The sequence below is a fragment of the Calypte anna genome, chromosome 1, assembly GCF_003957555.1.
Source record: "Calypte anna isolate BGI_N300 chromosome 1, bCalAnn1_v1.p, whole genome shotgun sequence".
Lineage (NCBI taxonomy): Eukaryota > Metazoa > Chordata > Aves > Apodiformes > Trochilidae > Calypte > Calypte anna.
In genome coordinates this window covers 106,615,633-106,633,898 of record NC_044244.1, presented here as the reverse complement: position 1 = coordinate 106,633,898, position 18,266 = coordinate 106,615,633, and the positions used below count along the sequence as shown (strand labels likewise).

Genomic DNA, 18,266 nt, shown 5'->3' with positions numbered 1-18,266 from the left:
TTAATACAAAAACAAACTATTTGTAGCTTAAATTCAAACATGCCTTCCATCCTACAGCATATAATGTTATCATAGCTGATCTAATTTCAAAAGAACTACAGAAACATTAGTGTATTTATCATAGTGCTTTTTCTTCTAATATTTGTAGCACAATTTAATACACCTTGCAGGAAACTAAGTATTTTTCCAGTCATCTTTCGGGGGAAACCATCAGTTCAATCAGCAGATAAAGTATTTTAACATTAGAATACTTTCTGAAGAAATGACAGTATTAAAAGTTTGTAACTGAAGACTGATTTAGAACTTCTTTCTGAAGAACACTTCCTCTACTGACTTTTGCAATTTCTGTAATTTTGTTGTGCAGAAATAAACAAAAATCACACAGTTTTAACAAAAGACTGATCAATAAAGCATGAAGCCACAAACAACAGACAACTACATTCAGGAACAAGTATAAGCTTACAAACAGCAGATAAAAATTCTGTGTGTCAGTAGAAAATCAAGTCTCTATTAAAGATTTCAATTTGAAGTACTAATTCCAGCTGATTTGCTTACTTACTATTGTCTTGCACTTCTTTGATGCAAAAAGGCAGAAACTGGCAATTTCATATTAGCAATCATAGATCTGGAATCAGAGCTCAAATTTATTCTTACAGATTCTAGAGATAAAGTTGATTGAGTTTGGATGCTGAATGGTATTTTCTTTAAAGAAAAAGATATAAAAGATATATTTTCTCCATTAAGTTAAGTTAATAATTTAGAAGAAAAAAAAGTCTAGAATTACCTTCAATTGATTATTGAAAATATCAATTTCCTGAAGTTTAGATCTGGTTTCTTTTTCTACTTCATCTAGCTGGTCTCGAAGCTGTTGACGTGCTAGTTCCTTGGCTTCTAATGCTCTTTTGATAGTAAGAAGAGAATCTCCTGTTTTTGAAAATATTGTCAAATAAGTTTTTTCTTACACAGAGAATTTTAGGTCATAGAAAGAAACATTGTGGTGGACTCTTCGTCCCTGGAGACATTTAAAAAGCGACTCGATATGGCACTCAGTGCCATAGTCTAGTGACTGTGGCGGTAGTTGATCAAGGGTTGGACTCGATGATCTCTGAGGTCCCTTCCAACCCAGCCTATTCTATGATTCTATGATTTTTCAGCATGTATCTTGCAACACACAAAGAGAAATTATGGAGTACACTGTGCTTCATATATACATGTTGTATATATGTTTTATAAAAACAGCATCATGATGTACACAAACTCAGAGAAGTACAAAAATATACTTACTGTGCAAACTGTTCTGTTGAACTTGTTTTAGCTGGTCATTAAGCAACTGTTTTTCTGGAATCAACCTTCCAAGCATCTGCTGAGATTCCTGAATAGAGGATAATGAGGAGATAGAAAACAAGAGGAGAAACGAGCAAAAAGGTGAGTGGAGAATGACCTTAGCCCTAAGACTTCTCTTTCTCACTTCTTCTGAAATAACTCTCTCTCACTAAATTAGATAGTATTGGTATTTCCCAACCACTATCCATATGGCACTACCACTCAGAAGTAATTCTCTGCCAAAAAAAGTGTGTATATAAAATCTAAGCATATTACTTGAGAATTAATTCTCATTGAACACAAGACTTGGCTTGAAATTACATTAAATTCAGGGCAAAATGACAATGATAGATTTCAGGAAAGGATAAATCAAGTACTTAGTAACTGTTTAATTCTCATTTCAATAAATTAATACTAACTTTTATCAATAATAGAAAGATAAATATATAAAATTTCTTTAAAGAAGATAAGAGAAAGTCTATCACTTGAAAGGAATATATTAAGACCAAAAGCCATGAAACAAAAGCTCTGTTAGATGAAAATTTGAGTTCTGGATCTCTTGATTTAGCACTCTTGAAAGGTAATTATGATCTCTCTCAGTTTCAACACACAGTCATAACATTGTTCACCAGTATACTACAGGAGACTCTGCAGATCAGAAAGTACTCCTTTGGGCAATCATATATTTATATATAATCCTTGCACTCCATGGAGGATGAAGTGTTATATCAGACACTTTTCAGAATCCTTGACCTTCAACTTCTAGTTGTCATAACACAATATAGAAGCATGATGTGAAACACCTTATTTCAGAAAAGCCACCTCTGTGTCAACTTCACAGCTTTCAGACATAGCATCTTATTTCAGCAGTTGTCTTGAATTGCAGGCTTTTGAGGAATCCAGTATCTGACCATTTCAATTTGTCATGAAGGACTGCAAATGATGTGATATGATCCGAACAAGAAGCGTCACCTAATTGCTTAACACCAGAGTGAGTGTTTCATTTTTGTGACAAGAACACAAGTTTGGCAGCACTGACACACCGTTGTAGGTGTCCCACTTTACTCATGGCTTTGATTGGGCCTCTGCAGTGTACAGCACAGATTTTATGATTATACAATGATTGCCAACTACTGTAATCTCTTCATATTCCAAATAATATACTTAGACAGCACAGCAGAGTCATGGACTTTAGAAATTCTCAGAGTACTGAAATTAAGAAAACTATGTATTTGACTACTGTAAATTACATGTGTCCCTCACATTCAGCTGCACTGTCTATCACATCAGCAGATCATTTCCAGCCCTTCAAGGATATCTTGAAGGCCAGATGCTCCTATCACAGGACTATTATTCCCTACAAAGAATCAAATGAAAAACAGTAATAATGCAGTATTTTCTAAATTAGAGGGGATGCTGTGGGGGGCCTGTGAGGGTCTGTCTCCTTCCCAATGATCACTATTACAATGTTCTTCAGCTACATGCCAAACACTGTCCTTTGTGTTTACACTTTTCCTTCCACCATACCCCCCCCAACCCAAACACCTACGTGACCCATGCCATAGATTGAGATGAAAAATTTAAACAATATCATTAAATTAGTATAGCATACAGGCATCATGAAGTTTTCAAGTAGAAATCCAAGAAAGGTGACATCTAACAGACTAAGTGATGGATAACCCTCAAGTAAATGAGGAAAGGAAATCACCTTTCAGGACAAAACGATACAAAAATTTTAACATTCCAATTCAAGAATCATTTAGATAAGTCAAACAGCAGAATGGATGTGAGAATAAAATGGAATTTACAGAAAAAATAATAATCCTCACACACAAAAAGTAACATAGGGCAGTATTTCAGGGTGGAATGTAATTGTAACTTTAGTTGTTTATTTTTAAAGCCATACTACTTCTAAACTCCAGTCACCTCAATCTTAATATGCAGAACAGTTTGGCAAGTACTGAAGGACAGAGAATGCCAAGGGATTGTGAGAGCCAAGTTCTGCTCCCTCAAATCACAACCATACAACAAGCACGTATGCCAACAGCATCCACAACATTCTGAGAACTTTTCCAGAACCTTTAATTGCACCGAAGAAACAAATGAAATAAATTAATAGCATTACTAACAAAGAACTTTCATGCAACAAGAAATTTCCAAGAATTGAATAATGTCCCATATTGCAATGAAAGGCAAACAAAGTCCAGTTCCTCTCAGCCTACTGAGGGAAATTTCTTTTCTGATCCTACACCCTCAGCAAGAAGGCATATGAGGAACTGAGACATCGCTATACATCTTAAGTATCTGCCTCATACTCTGCTTCCAATATTTCAGAGGAAAGACAAATTACTTGGGAGACAAAGTGTTTATCAAGGAGGCAAATAATCCCTGCAGGTAAATAGCACAAGCCCTGCATACAGTATGAATATGATTCAAACACATTTATGATGTTGGTAAGGCTGGTAAGGATATTGCCAAATATCCCTGGAAACACCACTCTGTCAGATACCACAGGTTCATATAACTAGTACAAATTTTCATCACCCAAGATTAATTGTTATACAATTACTTTCACAAGTTCGATTAAACATCATCTTGAAACTAATTAGTAGGATAAAGAATAATTACTTCTTAGAACTAAATCATCTTTCTGTAACAAGTGTCTGGTTTATTTAACTGAAATATTTCCAAGTGAAGATCTATCATCCTACGAAGACAACTGACAACGTTGACTTTTTAATCTATTTCAGAGATTAGAGGATCAAAATCAACTTCTTGAAAGACACTTACTGCTTTAGTAAGTAAAAGGTTTTATCCTAGAGAAATTAGTCAAATTTACAGGATATTTGAGGAAATAATATTTTTTTCAGGAAAAAGCTATCCACTCTTTTCAGTTCTCCGCAGATGAAATTTGGCTTTTTCTACTCAGTGGTGACACTTTCTGGGATCACAATTGTGATAAATCCCTCAAGTGACACAAACTGAAATATTAGTGGAAAAGATCAATGATCACCTGAGAAAATATAATACAATACCACAAAGCCACAGCTATTGCTGTTAAAATTAAAAAAGAAACCAAATAATAAAACCACACCTCAAAACCAAAAATCCAACAAAGTAACTGCCAAGAAAGGCAAGCATAATTTTTATTACAGAAGTGCTTTTACAGTCACTGTCAGTGAACATAGCATCTGGTACTAATTAAAACAACCAGAGACAGTTAAAAATCACTATAAATATAATAGTGGTTCCACAACAAGATTAAAATGTAGAAAAATGTCAAAATTCATTGTACTTCACCAGATGTTTCAATAAAATTTCAGAGTGATGTCAAAATGCTGAAGACAAAAAAAAAAAAAAAAAAGTAATCTGCTTTTCAACCATTATGACTGGGTAATAAGTAGTACAATGTTAGGAAGGTAAAGAATCCCTCTGTCCTCCATAACTTTTCCTATCATGGTGACACAGTTAAAATGGATGCACGAGAGCTGTAGGTAAGGAAGAAGCACATCTACGATCAGACAATGATATGATAAAAAATTATTTAAAAATTCTTAGTGAATCTACAGAAAACATTGCTCCTTGTTTATCTAGTATATTTTAATGAGCAACCACCTCTAGTTCCAGATAGATTATCTTTCTCATTACTTATTTCATTACAACACTACTATCCAATAGTGTTGATTTCCCATTTTTTACTTCGCTCTGCACCTTCCATTTGCTAGGCCCAGCTGTGGTATCTCATTGCAATTTCTTGATAATAGTAACATTTTTTCACTTCTTCTAGTATGTTTTTTATAATGGGAACCTGTATCAACTGTAGCACATTGATCTTCACTATAACATCAATGACTTACAGCTTTTTTATTGTTACATATTTTTCCTTCTTAATTTGTTGTATTATGACAGAAGCCCAAAGGTATTGTATCTTTTCTTACTACAGAGGCTAACTGAACAAATACTACCTAGTTCACATGAATGATACAAAAGCAGGATTTTAATTCCATTCAACTCATTGAAATAACATTTATCTATCAATGGCTAAGTAGCTTCTGAAGTGAGTTACTGTACCCTAGATCATTTGTATGGAAAGCTTTTGGAACAGAATGTTTAGAGAGTAATTCAGGTGGCTGTTGCTTCTACATGGAAACTGTGCACGTAAGATTGGTAGTCTTTAACTTATTCAGGTAAATGGGGACTTTTCCACATACTTTATCAAATGTATTATTTTCATTATTTTTTTTCTCTTCGAGGAAGTACTGCTAAATGTAACTTCATACCCTACACTTGATTCAATGCTATTTGATTTAATTTCCAGCTGCCAAGACAGGAGCATTTTATTAAAGAGAGAAGAGTGGTTTCAAGCCAAACAATGTCAGTTGTTTATTCCACAAGTATGCTTCAGTAGCATTTTTATTTGCTATTATTCTCATCACCTGGATATAAACACTGTGAAGAATGATCCCTAAATTATAATCTTTATAGCAAGCTGCTGCCAAAAGAAAAATGTCTAGTAAAAAATGTAATAGTGTACACACAACTTCAATAGCAAGAAGGGGGAAAAAAGACAAAATATACTCATTAATAAAATAAAAAACCTCTACTTTTAAGGTCTGGTTTTATTCACATTCATGTACTGTATTATGCTTAGAAAGTTGAAATGGACAGTAAGATTTGGTTTTAAGATAGGCTTTACGACTAAGCCCACATATCATGTGTGTGAGATTCTCTTTGTAGTGGTAGAAAAGCCCATTACTGACCAATAATTGATTTAAATCATAGACATACCTTCAAGTGTAGGAAGCAATTAATTTAAAAGATGACAAATTATCTACAATTCCCTACGCATGAGGAACAATGTATCATATATGGTGGAATGTTTACTGATGATAAGAGCAAATTTGAGAACATTTTCTCACCTGTAGCTGCTGTTGCAAATGGGTGATTTCTGCAATTCTCAGTTCTCTGGATTTATTTGTACTTTCTATTTCTTGTCTTTGGGTAGACAGCCGACATCTGATATCCTGAAGCTTTCCCTCCAACTGATTTTTTTTATCATTCTTTTGAAAAAAAGAGAAAGCATAATTTTTACCAGAATGGTTTGTCATGAAAGTCAGGAGCTAAAAAAGTACTTTTATTCCATATTTAAAAGTTGAAATTATAGAAAATAAGCATGACTTTATTACAGTCACTCTTGGGACTGTATGTTTGATTTGCAACACAACCACTTACTAGAGCTTCCAGCTCAAATTCTAAGGTCTTCTTCTTTGCTTTCAGAACAACTATGTCCTCTTGTTCCTTGTTTCTTTGATTAAGGAGCTCTTGCCGACGGTTGCGCTCCCACTCAAGTTGCCGCTGCCTCTCAAGTTCCCGTTTTGCAGCCTGTAGAATTTTAAAATAAATAAATAAACAAACAAAAAATCTTATTCTGAGAAACTATTCTAATTGCTGGTATTCGTATCCAATTAAAACTTTAGTATAAATGTACTGCTAAACTGTGGACTAAATATGTGCCTCTATTTAAGACAAAAAGTTCCTCAATTGCTTAAGTGCTCACTTGAAAGCACCGACAATTTCAAGCTTTGCTGTATAGCAGATAGATGACTAAACAGAGTATCACTCCATTTTAATCAGTTTCCCAAGATCCTTTTTTTCTGATTTAACATGTTGCTTCATATTAAGACTTCAAGAACTTACTAGAATAGTATCAAATCTCTTGCCAACTTCCAGTGCTAGGCACTGCATCTTGGTGAAGAATAAAATGCTACTGCACCGAATGCATCATTATTTGGCAATGTGGAAAATAATAGCTTTTAGATTAATCATTATGTGTTTTCTTTAACAAATTAACTCATTCTTTTCCCATAAAAATAGATAGATGAAACCCTCTTTACCTTCAAACCCCCAGAAATTTAGCCTCATTCTTTAAATGTTTGCACACTAAAAATGACAGCAAAATATTTAGTGTACACGTTAGGTTTTGTTCTAATCAAACACAGCTGCTAGTGACATAACCACGTCCCTTTTATCCAGTTGGTTACCTCTCTTCTTTCTATTTCTTTTCTCCTTTCCTCTTCTCTCTGCCGCTCTAATTCCCGCTGTTTTTCCAGCTGTTTCTCCAGCTCCAGTTGTCTTTTGCGTTCCTGCTCCTGCCGCTCCCGCTCTTTCCTTTCCTGCTCTGCCCGTTCCAGCTGTGCCAGACGCTCCTGCTCTTTGCGCTGCTGTTCCAGGAGAGCCTGCCTCCTTTTTTCAAGTTCTAGGTTGCCACGTTCAAAGTTCTCCCGTTTTTTATCTTCAAATGTAACTTTCATATGTGAAAACATGGGACAAAGGAGAATTAAGCTGCCACTGACTTAAAAATAAAAACAAATCCATATATGCTCAACCCAAGTGAGACAACTTTCCAACAGTACTAGAAGCAGCTCTCAACTACTGATAATACAGCTCTAAAGAAAATTCTAAATTTTATCATTAGAATTTATATCGTGGATCCCCTTAGAACCACATCCTTAGGAAACCAAGGTGGGAATGTCAGTCCCAATTCCTCAGGCTTCTAGGTTTTTCCACAAAGCCTCTTAAGCAGGTATAATTTAGACGAGCCATTCACCAGCTAATCATCTGTGAGGACACAGGATCTCAGGTTCCTCTATACATTTGATAACACTAACACTTCAATTGCTACAAAGCAAAGAATTCAGCTGATGATACTATGAAAAAGTCATTATGCAAATGACCAGGATGTATTTAAACTTGATAGTCTCATAAAACTACTCATTACTGTCAGGAAAAGAAATGGTATGCTCAAGTTTTTATGAAGAAGATAAATGGTATGCTCGATCTTCTCAGGAAGACTTGATTCCTGCAGATTTCATACCATGTATGTCCCTTTCCCATACTCCATATTCTACATCTCTCTCTCTGCATGCCCAACATTTAGATTTTTGGCATGCAAGTGAAAAGACAGCATATTTATTTCAAATTGTGTACGCACTAACTGTTTGACACATTGGCCCATCATCTGCTGAACCAGCTGAATCCCTGTCTTTCCCTAAGTTTGACCCTTTTCCTATTGCCAATCACCAATTTTCATAAAACTTGAAAAAATGTAACCACTTTGGTGTCTATTAAATTTTTAAAAATTTGCCACTGGGTTCAAAGAATATTAAGATGATTCATACTGTAAGGTTGAGAATGTGATTATAACTCCACTGACTTAGGAAACCAATCAAAAATGGAAAAAAAAATTTATGTCAAGAAAGTCAGTTAAAAGGAATAGGTAGAAGCTCAAAACATTTGCAAATAGCATGGTAATTAAAAAATGTGTTGAAGGCTCAGAAAACGTATAGCACTAAGAAGAAACACCAGATTCTAAGATAGCTATTATGGTTACTCAGCAAAATCAAGGTAGCTACCAGAGAAAACAAAACAAATCATATCCAAAGTACAAAAATATAATAGATCGACTCCTAGCAAGTTAACTAAGTACCTATTGCCTTGTGTTACAATGCTTAAGAGAAAGGTTTTAAAAGTTATTAAAGCCTACAATAAAAACTATTTTAAATGTCTCAAAAGAAAAAGAAAACAAAAAAGGCCTAGACAGATTTAACAAAGCTAGTAAGGCAACATTCACTATTACAAATAAGTTTTCAATGGAAAACCTATACATTAAATACACTAAGGCTTAGACACTTTGCTGTATAAGGAAACAGAAATGCTTTAAAGCTAAAATAAATTTTAAAAAAATAACAGGTTTCCAGCCCAGATAATGCTAATCCATAGATCAAATACAAAATTCATTAGCTACTAGCTGTGCTGTGCAATCCATCCTTCAAACAACATCAAACTTCTGTAAGGCTAGACGACGACAAGTGCAACACCAGTCTTAAAGACAGTGTTATGACCCCGAAAGCTACAGACATGTCGGTCTACTCCCATGCTTGACAAAGTAGCAGAGGCTACAATAGACAGAAAGGTGGTCAGTATACCTGACTAAACATCATACCATGAAAGAACCAAGGCAGGAAAGAGCTGCCTCTCAAGTCTACTACACTTTCAAGTCAAATTTGTCAATAAGCAAGTTGAAAAAGTATATCAAGTCAACAGAAAACTTCCATGATTTTGAAACCTACTGAAGAAACTGACAGAAACCTTCCTGACACTACAAATTGCATACCAAAATCCTCTGATTCCATGGACTTTTAAGACTTAGCCTTCAAAGAGCAAATACTAACACCCTTGACCAAACATTTCATTGTGAGACCTCAGTGACATCTGCTTCAGCAGTCCCTGCTACCTCCCTTCATCCTCCTACAGCCAGGAATTACCCAGCAGACTGCCAGCAGCAGTGAGTTATAAAAGACAAACCAAAGACAAGACTGGTATCTGAATTGCCCCCATGCAGATCCTCTGAGCTAAGCTGGTCCAGAAAGAGAAAGAAGGTTTGGGAACTAACAAATAGTTAAAACATTAGAATTGAGGAGTGAAATAAATTACAAACTTGGACAGCAAGAGAAAGATTCTATGTAGCCTGCTTCAAAGATACCTACTGCAAGAGATTGAGAAGTAACAAGACAGCTTCTGGAGATGAAGCCAGATAGTCATGGTATTAAAATAAAAGCCTGTGAAGAGCTTTAGAAGAATTTCATAAAACAGTGACCTGAAAATGAAGTAGTAGAGGAAATTCAAATGTTAAAGAATAGAGAGTAGTGTACCCAGAGAATAAAAATTATGCTAACTAAATACACATCGTCATGAGTTCTAAAGCTCATTGTAGAAGGATGTTGACACTACTATGGAGTCTTCTAAAACTTCAACTTGGATCTAACCTGTGATTAAAGAGACAATACAATCTTAGGAATCAATTAAACTAACTGAAAAATAATTTCAAACAAAACAAAAAAGCATTATTATGGCATTATAGATCTGTCATGTTGCTAGTGTGTAATGTTCTGGTCATCTTAGAATAAAACAGAAAAAATAAAGCAAGTACAAAGAAGACTGAGAGGATGATCAGAAGTTTCGTAGCACTTAGCCACTTAGCATGTAGGAGGCTTTCTACCCTTCCCCTCTCTCTTTTTCTATTTTTTTTTCCTTTTATTTTCTGAAAAGTAGAGCTGCTAAAGCTTGTATTAAAAAAAAATTATTCTTTAATACAGGCTGCAAGGAAACAGGCCTCTGTATGTGTATTGTGGTCTTTTTAAATGAGCACATAAGCCAAACTACACCTAAGCCAGAAGATGGAGATAGTAAAAAGTTTTGATGGCAGAACTGGAAGAGGGCTGCAAAGCGTTGCCTCTGTTCAGAGTGCACAAGATAAGCAGCCTGAATGTTGCTAACAATTCCACTGTCACTAATACAAAGGATCACAGGGCAGTCAGGAATTAGTTGAGCCAAGCAGTGGCTTGGCATAACCAAGTCAGGTTATGCCTCTGACACGTCACAAACTGGCCTGGAAAGAAAACATTTCCTAACAAGCTTTTATAAATCCACAGCATACAAGCTGACAGTAACTCCTCTCTGACGACAGCACACAATAAATCTCCATTTGTGCTTGTTTACCTGGTAATTTCTTTTCCAGTTGCTGCTGTTCCTCTTCTAATGCTGGTTCTTCGGGTAACCTTTGGTCTACAGATCCTGAACTTGCAGCAGAAATGCCACTACCAGAGCGCACTCTTCTGTCAGCAAAACGATAATTACAAATTGCTTTAAAGAACTTATGCATGCCAAATTTATTTATGACTTAAAGATAAATTAAATGCAACGATCTAATGTTTAATGACATTTAATTTTCCCCCAGTGTTGCCCAGAGGATTTTACCCTGCTATTGCCACTAAGATAACAGTATCCTCCAGAGTCCCAAGAGCACACACACTGGTGATCTGAGAAACCCAGCTCAAAGTTCAGAACACCATTCAACTTACAGATGTGTTCAACCCTGTTCTCAAGATCTTTTACTTGTGATCCATCTGAAGTTGGGGAAATGTCAACTTCAACTGTAGCAAAAGTTGCAAAGATAGAGGAAGAGGTCACTACAGTCAGGCTAAAAACAAGACCCCATGTGAAATAAACAAAAAAGTGTAATACTCAGGAGGATAATTAAAGAACATGGAGCTATGATTGTATGCAAACATTTCTTTCCATTTCTGTTACTATCTTCCCACCTATTTCTCCACAAAAAAAGTGTAAGAAATACAAATAATGACTCAACACTCCTATTCACAGATAGAACTGTATAAAAGACACCTGAATTTGCTGCAATATAAATTCATAGAATGTTTTGAATTCCAGTACATTCCACTTGCTCTACGTAAGTATAAACTATGAAGTGTAACACTTTAAAATTATATGGCCAGACTGAGCAAGTTTGGAAGATCAGCTAGCATAACACATTGACTAAACCTGCATTCTTACAAGGAATTCTTGCTACTTCCAGCATCCAGTACTTGTAATAGAACCAAAAAACCAGAGAAGCATTTCCCACAAGAAGGCTCTCTGGAGCCATTGATGCAGTACAAAATGGAGAGTGGTTACTTTTCAGTTCCTTGTACTTTATACTCACAGGACAGCTTCCTAAATGAAATAAAAATTTACGAGATTACAAGAACTATAACCAGTTACCTAAATGAAGGTGGAATATATTCTGGAGGCAGTACAGGTGGCAGCGGCTGACCAGACATAGCTACATCAATTAAGTGCATAGCCAGAATAAACTCTTCAGCTGTTAGCTTTCCATCTTGATCAATATCAGAAAGATTCCTTTTTAAAGGAGAAGTACAAAATAAGTAAATTCATAAATATTAAAAATCTTTTAAAATGCATGGTTTTAATGTATTTGGTTCCAAATTAAATTTTTTTCACGATTTTTTTTTCACACAACTATTTCTACGAAACAAATAAAAGGCAAAATCCAAATACTTCACTATTGCCCAAATTTCTCAGGCATATCTCTCTTGAAACTATCTTCATAGCCATGGGTTTTACTCACTTCTCTTTGAGTGCTGCCTGTACCATTTGCTACATAAGTAACATTAATCATTGGAGTCTTCCTCAACACTTTGTGAAAATTCTCTACATATTAGAAATTAATCAGCTCACATATTTCATAAAACTTTTTGGTTTAGTCTCCTCCTTTCCTGGAGGCTCCCATTTCACATTCCAGTGCGCACATTTGCATTAAAATCAAAGCCATCAATATTCTAGTCCTGACAAGCACAAAAACACTTTAGCATTATACACATATTAAAAAATTACGGAGTAACAGCTCTGGATGGCATAAACCCAGTGCTCCATCAGATGCACAAAATGCTTTTGCTCATATTAAGGTGGCACTGGACTAAATTTAACACCAGCTTTGTTTCCCTAACATGCTGGAGTTCAATCACACAGGAAAATCTACCATACTACTGTGAAAAATCAAAGGTAAGCAACTGATACATTCCTTTGATGTCTCAAGGCACAGGACTTTGTTTATGGGATTTAAATTTGGAAGACAGTTTTAGTCCTATTTGATCCATGCTTTTGTTGCTGAGCTCCTCATCTAGGGCACAAGAACAAGCCAGTAAATGAAAATCTAGCATGCAAGAATATAATTGATCAGCCATCCTGACAGTCTGACCCTACATCTTTGTTACGGAAATACCAAAACAGCTGCTCCGGAATAGCTGGCACCCTGCACATGAGTATTTCACTTTGTGTGGTTTTGAGTCAGTGAGTGACAAATCTTGCCTCAGAAAATAGCAACAGCTGTTCCACTGTTAGAGACTATGTATTGGGAAAGTGAGAATTACTTAGGATAACAAAAACTGTAAAATCCGTTCCTTATCTCAATGGACTTGGCAGTTTTGAATGTCAAGAATTAAGAGAGTTATGTTTAGAACTCCTGGACTATGTTGGCATCACTCACCTGCCCACACAACCTACTTAAGTACTGATAACAAGCAGAGTATTTTTGGCTAATCACCTGCTGGGTGATTAGGCAGGTTATTTTTTTTCCTTATAGTAGCTTTGTTAGAGACAGAGAGTGCTTTTTAACATAAAAATAAAAAAATAAGATTAAAATAAAAATTAAAAAACAAAAAAATTAAAAATAATAAAAAATAAAAATACCAATGCTTAGAAAAGAAAGCAAATGCCATTAAACTGCCACATCAGAGTGATAACACAGTTGATACCCACACAGAGAAGGCAGATGGGTAAGTGAGCTGACTATCAAGCAGAGACTTATAAAGTATAGAAGTTAATTAGAAATAACATGTAAAGGCAACTGGAAATTAAAAATACATATAGAAGTAGTGTGATGGCCATTTGAGAAGTCATCAAAGATAACTGTAAATCAGTAATAATCAAGTACTATTCAAGTAATAAAGTAGAAACATTATGCAGTGAATGGGAAAGCATGACCTTCTAAAATATGAGGGAGGAGAGAGGCTAATCCACCTGACAATAGGAACACAATTAATTTCACCAAACAAGTCAAAAGGAAAAAGAGAAGCCAAGACAAATCCTTTTAAAATCCATTATTTTAAACATAGGTAACTCCAATCCCTTGGAAATAACCCTTAAAAACTCACATAAAAGGCAGACAAGCCCCCAAAGAACATGTGGTTCTGGATTAAGCTTTGTTTCATACTACTTATGCATACACCTATATGTATCACATATACGTAGGGATGTGGAAGACATAAGAAGCTGAATATTTGATTTGCCTAAAACATCCAGAACTGAAATCACAAAACGTCTATATATGCATAGTGGAAAAGACGCATAGTGGAAAAGACTATCTTTTTTACTTTTGTGAAGTAATGTTAGTATAAGCATAGTAGTGCAGGCTTTGATTTACAAAGCTATACACTAAAAAAAAGCAGCATGTAATGATGAGTAAGGGGAGACTGAAAAAGGAGAAAAAACCCTCAGGGTACAGCACAGAGGTTTAAATACAGTTTACAGTCTGGTAGAAATCGATAGATTTATTTTTACCATATTGTAGCCAGCTGAGTCTGGGGTAAACTTGACTGCATAAGAATAGTTCTTGCTTGTGGACCTAACAAAGTGAAACAAGGATTAATAAATATGCAATTTTCTCCTTTTTTTACATTAACAAATAGCTATTGCATAAGCGGAGCTTAGTTCTTAGTTCTCTTCATCCTGAAGAGATGTCATCAGCATAAACAGGCTATACATATTGCTATCCCTAGGTTCCCCACCTCACCCCAGAAAGGAAAGTATTAAAAAATACATAACCCTTCCCTTCCCTGCAAAAAACATTCAGATTAAAGACCATAGAGTTAAGAAAGTGATATAATGATCCCAGCTACGATAAATCCCCAGATCCTAAAAAAAGCTCCCAAGCATCATTAAGTAGTTGGGAGATATTAACAAGAAAATATTGATGGTGACAGCAGAGAGACATGAAAGTCTCTTATTATCAGCATTCTAAATTATTATGAATGGCCTTCTACAGTATCGAAAAAGGAGACAACAAAAACTGCTTCAATACCTGTTAAGTGTCCACTCATTGTTTTATCGTGGCTGTTAAACAGCTGTCTGTACTTCAGTCTTGATGACTGAGGTACAGCCCACTCTGCCACAGGAGGCACACTAGAATTAGAAAGAAGATAAGGAGAGGGGAAAATAGAATTTTAAATTTAACCACATGAAGCTAATAGACACAACAGGACGAAGTGCTGAATAGAGATCAAGTTTTATGCCTGAAACAGTTCTTTTAATAAACATTCCCTTCTATTTCCGAAAGCACAACAGCTTTGACTTCTTTTTTGAAAATATTAATTGTAATTCAGTATCAAGATGTTTTTAGGTACAGTTCAATGACAGGCCTAAGAGTTTTGCAGTTTTCTTTACTAGCAGTGACTTAAGTAACCAAAACAGTTGAGAGGAGCTAGAAGCTTTTACCTAAACACAGAATAGGATACCCCTTACCACAGTCAGAAGTAATATTTCATTTTACCCTGTCTTTAAATGGTTGTCTTAGCAAAACAATCTGTAAGCTGATTAAAGAAAATAAATGTAAAATATGCTTAAAACATGGAAACAAGTGTGAAAAATCTATACTTGAAAGCAATCAAAGTTTCTAATAATGGAACTCAAGTGACAAATGTAATATTCCCAATTCTAACTCACCCACATAATAGGGTGAGTGCTATTATTTATAGTTATAACTTCCCATGCTGACATGGGAAGGCTGACAGATCTTCATACTGAAAAACAATGAGCACAGTTTTTCTGTCCTAAGACACATCCAATTCTTTTTTTTTTAAGGTTAAAAAAAAAGCACAGCCAGATCAGATACATGTTTCTAACTGCATATCAAATTACAGTTTAAAAAAATGAACCAAACCCACCAAATCCCTTTTCCCTGGTACACTGAGCAGATAGGATGGTAAAATCCTTCAAAGTTGAGCTAAGAAGGATTATGTAAATACTCTACTAATTGACCTCATATCATATGCTCACATGACAAGACCTAAAACAGCTAATAACTCCATTTCTATTTTCTATTTCCAACCTATCGTACTTTAATAACTTTCTTTCATGGGAGCAAAGCAAAACCAAACTGCATCTTACATACTGAAAATAAGAACTGAAACTTAAAAAAAAAAATGTTGACTATTTAAGTTTTATCCATATGAATTCCTCCCTCATTAGTTTTGCTAGATTTGGGGTTTCCATACATTAGGTCTACTTCTGTCTTACATATGTTTGTACCATGATCTGTAAAATAAGATTACTGTACTTAAAGTAATGAAACTTGCCTTCACAGATACTCAAATGGTAGTTTTGGAAGAAAAAATGCTGGAGGACAAAACAGTTGACACACGTATGCCAAATATCATGTATGCCATGAGTTCACAGCTGGTGAGTCAGCAGAGTGATGAAATCATTGAAGTGGAATTTTAAATTTCACGCTTCTCAAAATTCAAAATAATTCTCAATTAGGAAAAAACCCCACAAAAAGTTCAACTTTACATTTCAATTTAATGAACTTTTCTTCCTCCTTTTCTACATCTTCTGCAAATCAACTACCTGGCTCTCTTGTTTCCTCCAAACTAAAACTCAAAAAAAGACACATGCCAGCATTAGCAGCAGTCTGTGACAAAATATCCCCTTCAATGATGGCAGAAATTTCAGCTACTGAAGAAACTGCAATTGAGCTAAGAAAGCTCCAGCCCTGGCCCAAGCTGATTCAAAGACCATGCAATTTCACCTCAGAAGAGAAGTCTGTTGGCAATAAAAGTGACCAGCGAGATCCATATACCATTAAGCACAAAACAATGACAGCCTGCTTATGGAATGCCTTGAATTCAGTTCAGCTGAAGTTCTTTGAACTTCATTCACTACAAATACTAAAAGACTTGTTACAGACAAAGCAGACAAATTCTTGAACCTCTGAAAACTATACTAGAGTATCCCTCTATGTTCCTGATAGTACTAGATTTCAAACAGAAAAAGAATTATTTGTTCTGAAAGAATTTTAATCCTATTTGGCAATAATCGGTACTATTGCTTATCTAATACCAGGGCACAAGAAAAATATGCAGAAGTGAAATTAAAAACTGATCACTAAGTAATGTTCCAACCCATTTTTTTCTTGGAAAAAAAACGTAGCATAGACCTCTGAGAAAGTTTTGATTCATAAAGACACTGGCAAATTACTACCTCCTTCTACAATAAAGCTGTGGAGTGACTTTTTACAAGGGCATGTAGCAATAGGACAAAGGTTAATGGCTTTAAACTGGAAGAGGGGAGATTTAGATTAGATATCAGGAGGAAATTCTTTCCTGTGAGGGTGGTGAGAGACCAGCACAGGTTGCCCAAGGAAGCTGTGGCTGCCCCCTCCCTGGCAATGTTCAAGGCCAGGGTGGATGGGGCTTGGAGCAACCTGGTCTGGTGGGAGGTGTCCCTGACCATGCAGGGGGGTGGGAACTGGGTGATCTGTAAGGTCCCTTCCAATCCAAACTATTCTGTGATGATTCTGTCATACCTCCTCTAACAGTTTTATTCTGTTAGACAAGTATCTTCAAACCATAGTAAAATTATGCCTGACCATACGTTTTCCTAGGCATTGAAATACTCTAAAAGCCCTTCTAGGCAAATTTTCATGTAGAACTTGAAGCGTGTATAAGAAACATAAGAAAGTTGCACTAAGTGCAAAGAAGTAAAATATGAGAACTGTTAAAATATTTTGCTTTTTAAATAATCACAGAGTTGTTAATTTGAAAAGGATATTTTTTTCACACTAACAGGGGTGCCTATGCAGTATTACACAATGCAGAGTATATTTACTTTTCTAAAAATTTTCAAGAGCCTGAAAATAGTGTCAAAACATATTCTAACAGCTAATTATTGTATTTGAGTGATTCACTGCTCAGAGAGCATTCCTTGTAAAACCACAGCATCCTATGAAATCCTGAAGTAGTATCTTAGCAGGAATTCATTTCTGCAAGTAAATATTATTTCAGAAAACAACTTTATGAAAGAGAAGTGGTTTTTCTAACTCTAGGGAACAAGGTACACATCTACACTCATTCCATAGCAACTTACCTAGCTACATCAAATGATTGTGCCTTTTGCAGTTTTGCATTTAGCTGTGATCCTGGACCAGATCTACTAAAGGAAGAACTCTTTGGCAATGGGGCTGTAAATAAGAGAATACATGTCTTTATTAGTATTAGCACTTTAAACTGCAGGATTTAAATGTAATTCATTTAGTTCCTAACATCATATATAAGCATTATAGTTCTCTAGAAGGTATCCCTTTAAAAAATACCAGGATGAGTTAACAGTGTCCAACAAAACAGGTGCAAACACACAGGCACTTCCCCTCATATGTCTTGCTTTATAGAAACACTGTTGATAACAATAATATTGTGATGTTATAAATCACATGTATTACAGTATTTTAGAGTAAACCAAACAAAAAGCAGCAC

General features: G+C 35.4%; 1 protein-coding gene across 3 annotated transcripts in view; it reads right to left on the bottom strand.

Annotated features, from left to right (window-relative positions):
• The window catches only part of ITSN1 (intersectin 1), a 129,826-nt gene that overhangs the window by 65,121 nt on the left and 46,439 nt on the right, over positions 1 to 18,266 (bottom strand). For all 3 annotated transcript variants that reach the window (XM_030469413.1, XM_030469412.1, XM_030469414.1), the window contains exons 7-16: positions 17,881 to 17,974; positions 14,819 to 14,919; positions 14,299 to 14,362; positions 11,941 to 12,078; positions 10,882 to 10,997; positions 7,365 to 7,627; positions 6,556 to 6,705; positions 6,243 to 6,383; positions 1,285 to 1,372; positions 785 to 924 (exon numbers count right to left, since the gene is read on the bottom strand). In XM_030469413.1, coding sequence (XP_030325273.1) covers positions 785 to 924; positions 1,285 to 1,372; positions 6,243 to 6,383; positions 6,556 to 6,705; positions 7,365 to 7,627; positions 10,882 to 10,997; positions 11,941 to 12,078; positions 14,299 to 14,362; positions 14,819 to 14,919; positions 17,881 to 17,974 — 1,295 coding nt within the window. The remainder of the gene's footprint in view (positions 1 to 784; positions 925 to 1,284; positions 1,373 to 6,242; positions 6,384 to 6,555; positions 6,706 to 7,364; positions 7,628 to 10,881; positions 10,998 to 11,940; positions 12,079 to 14,298; positions 14,363 to 14,818; positions 14,920 to 17,880; positions 17,975 to 18,266) is intronic.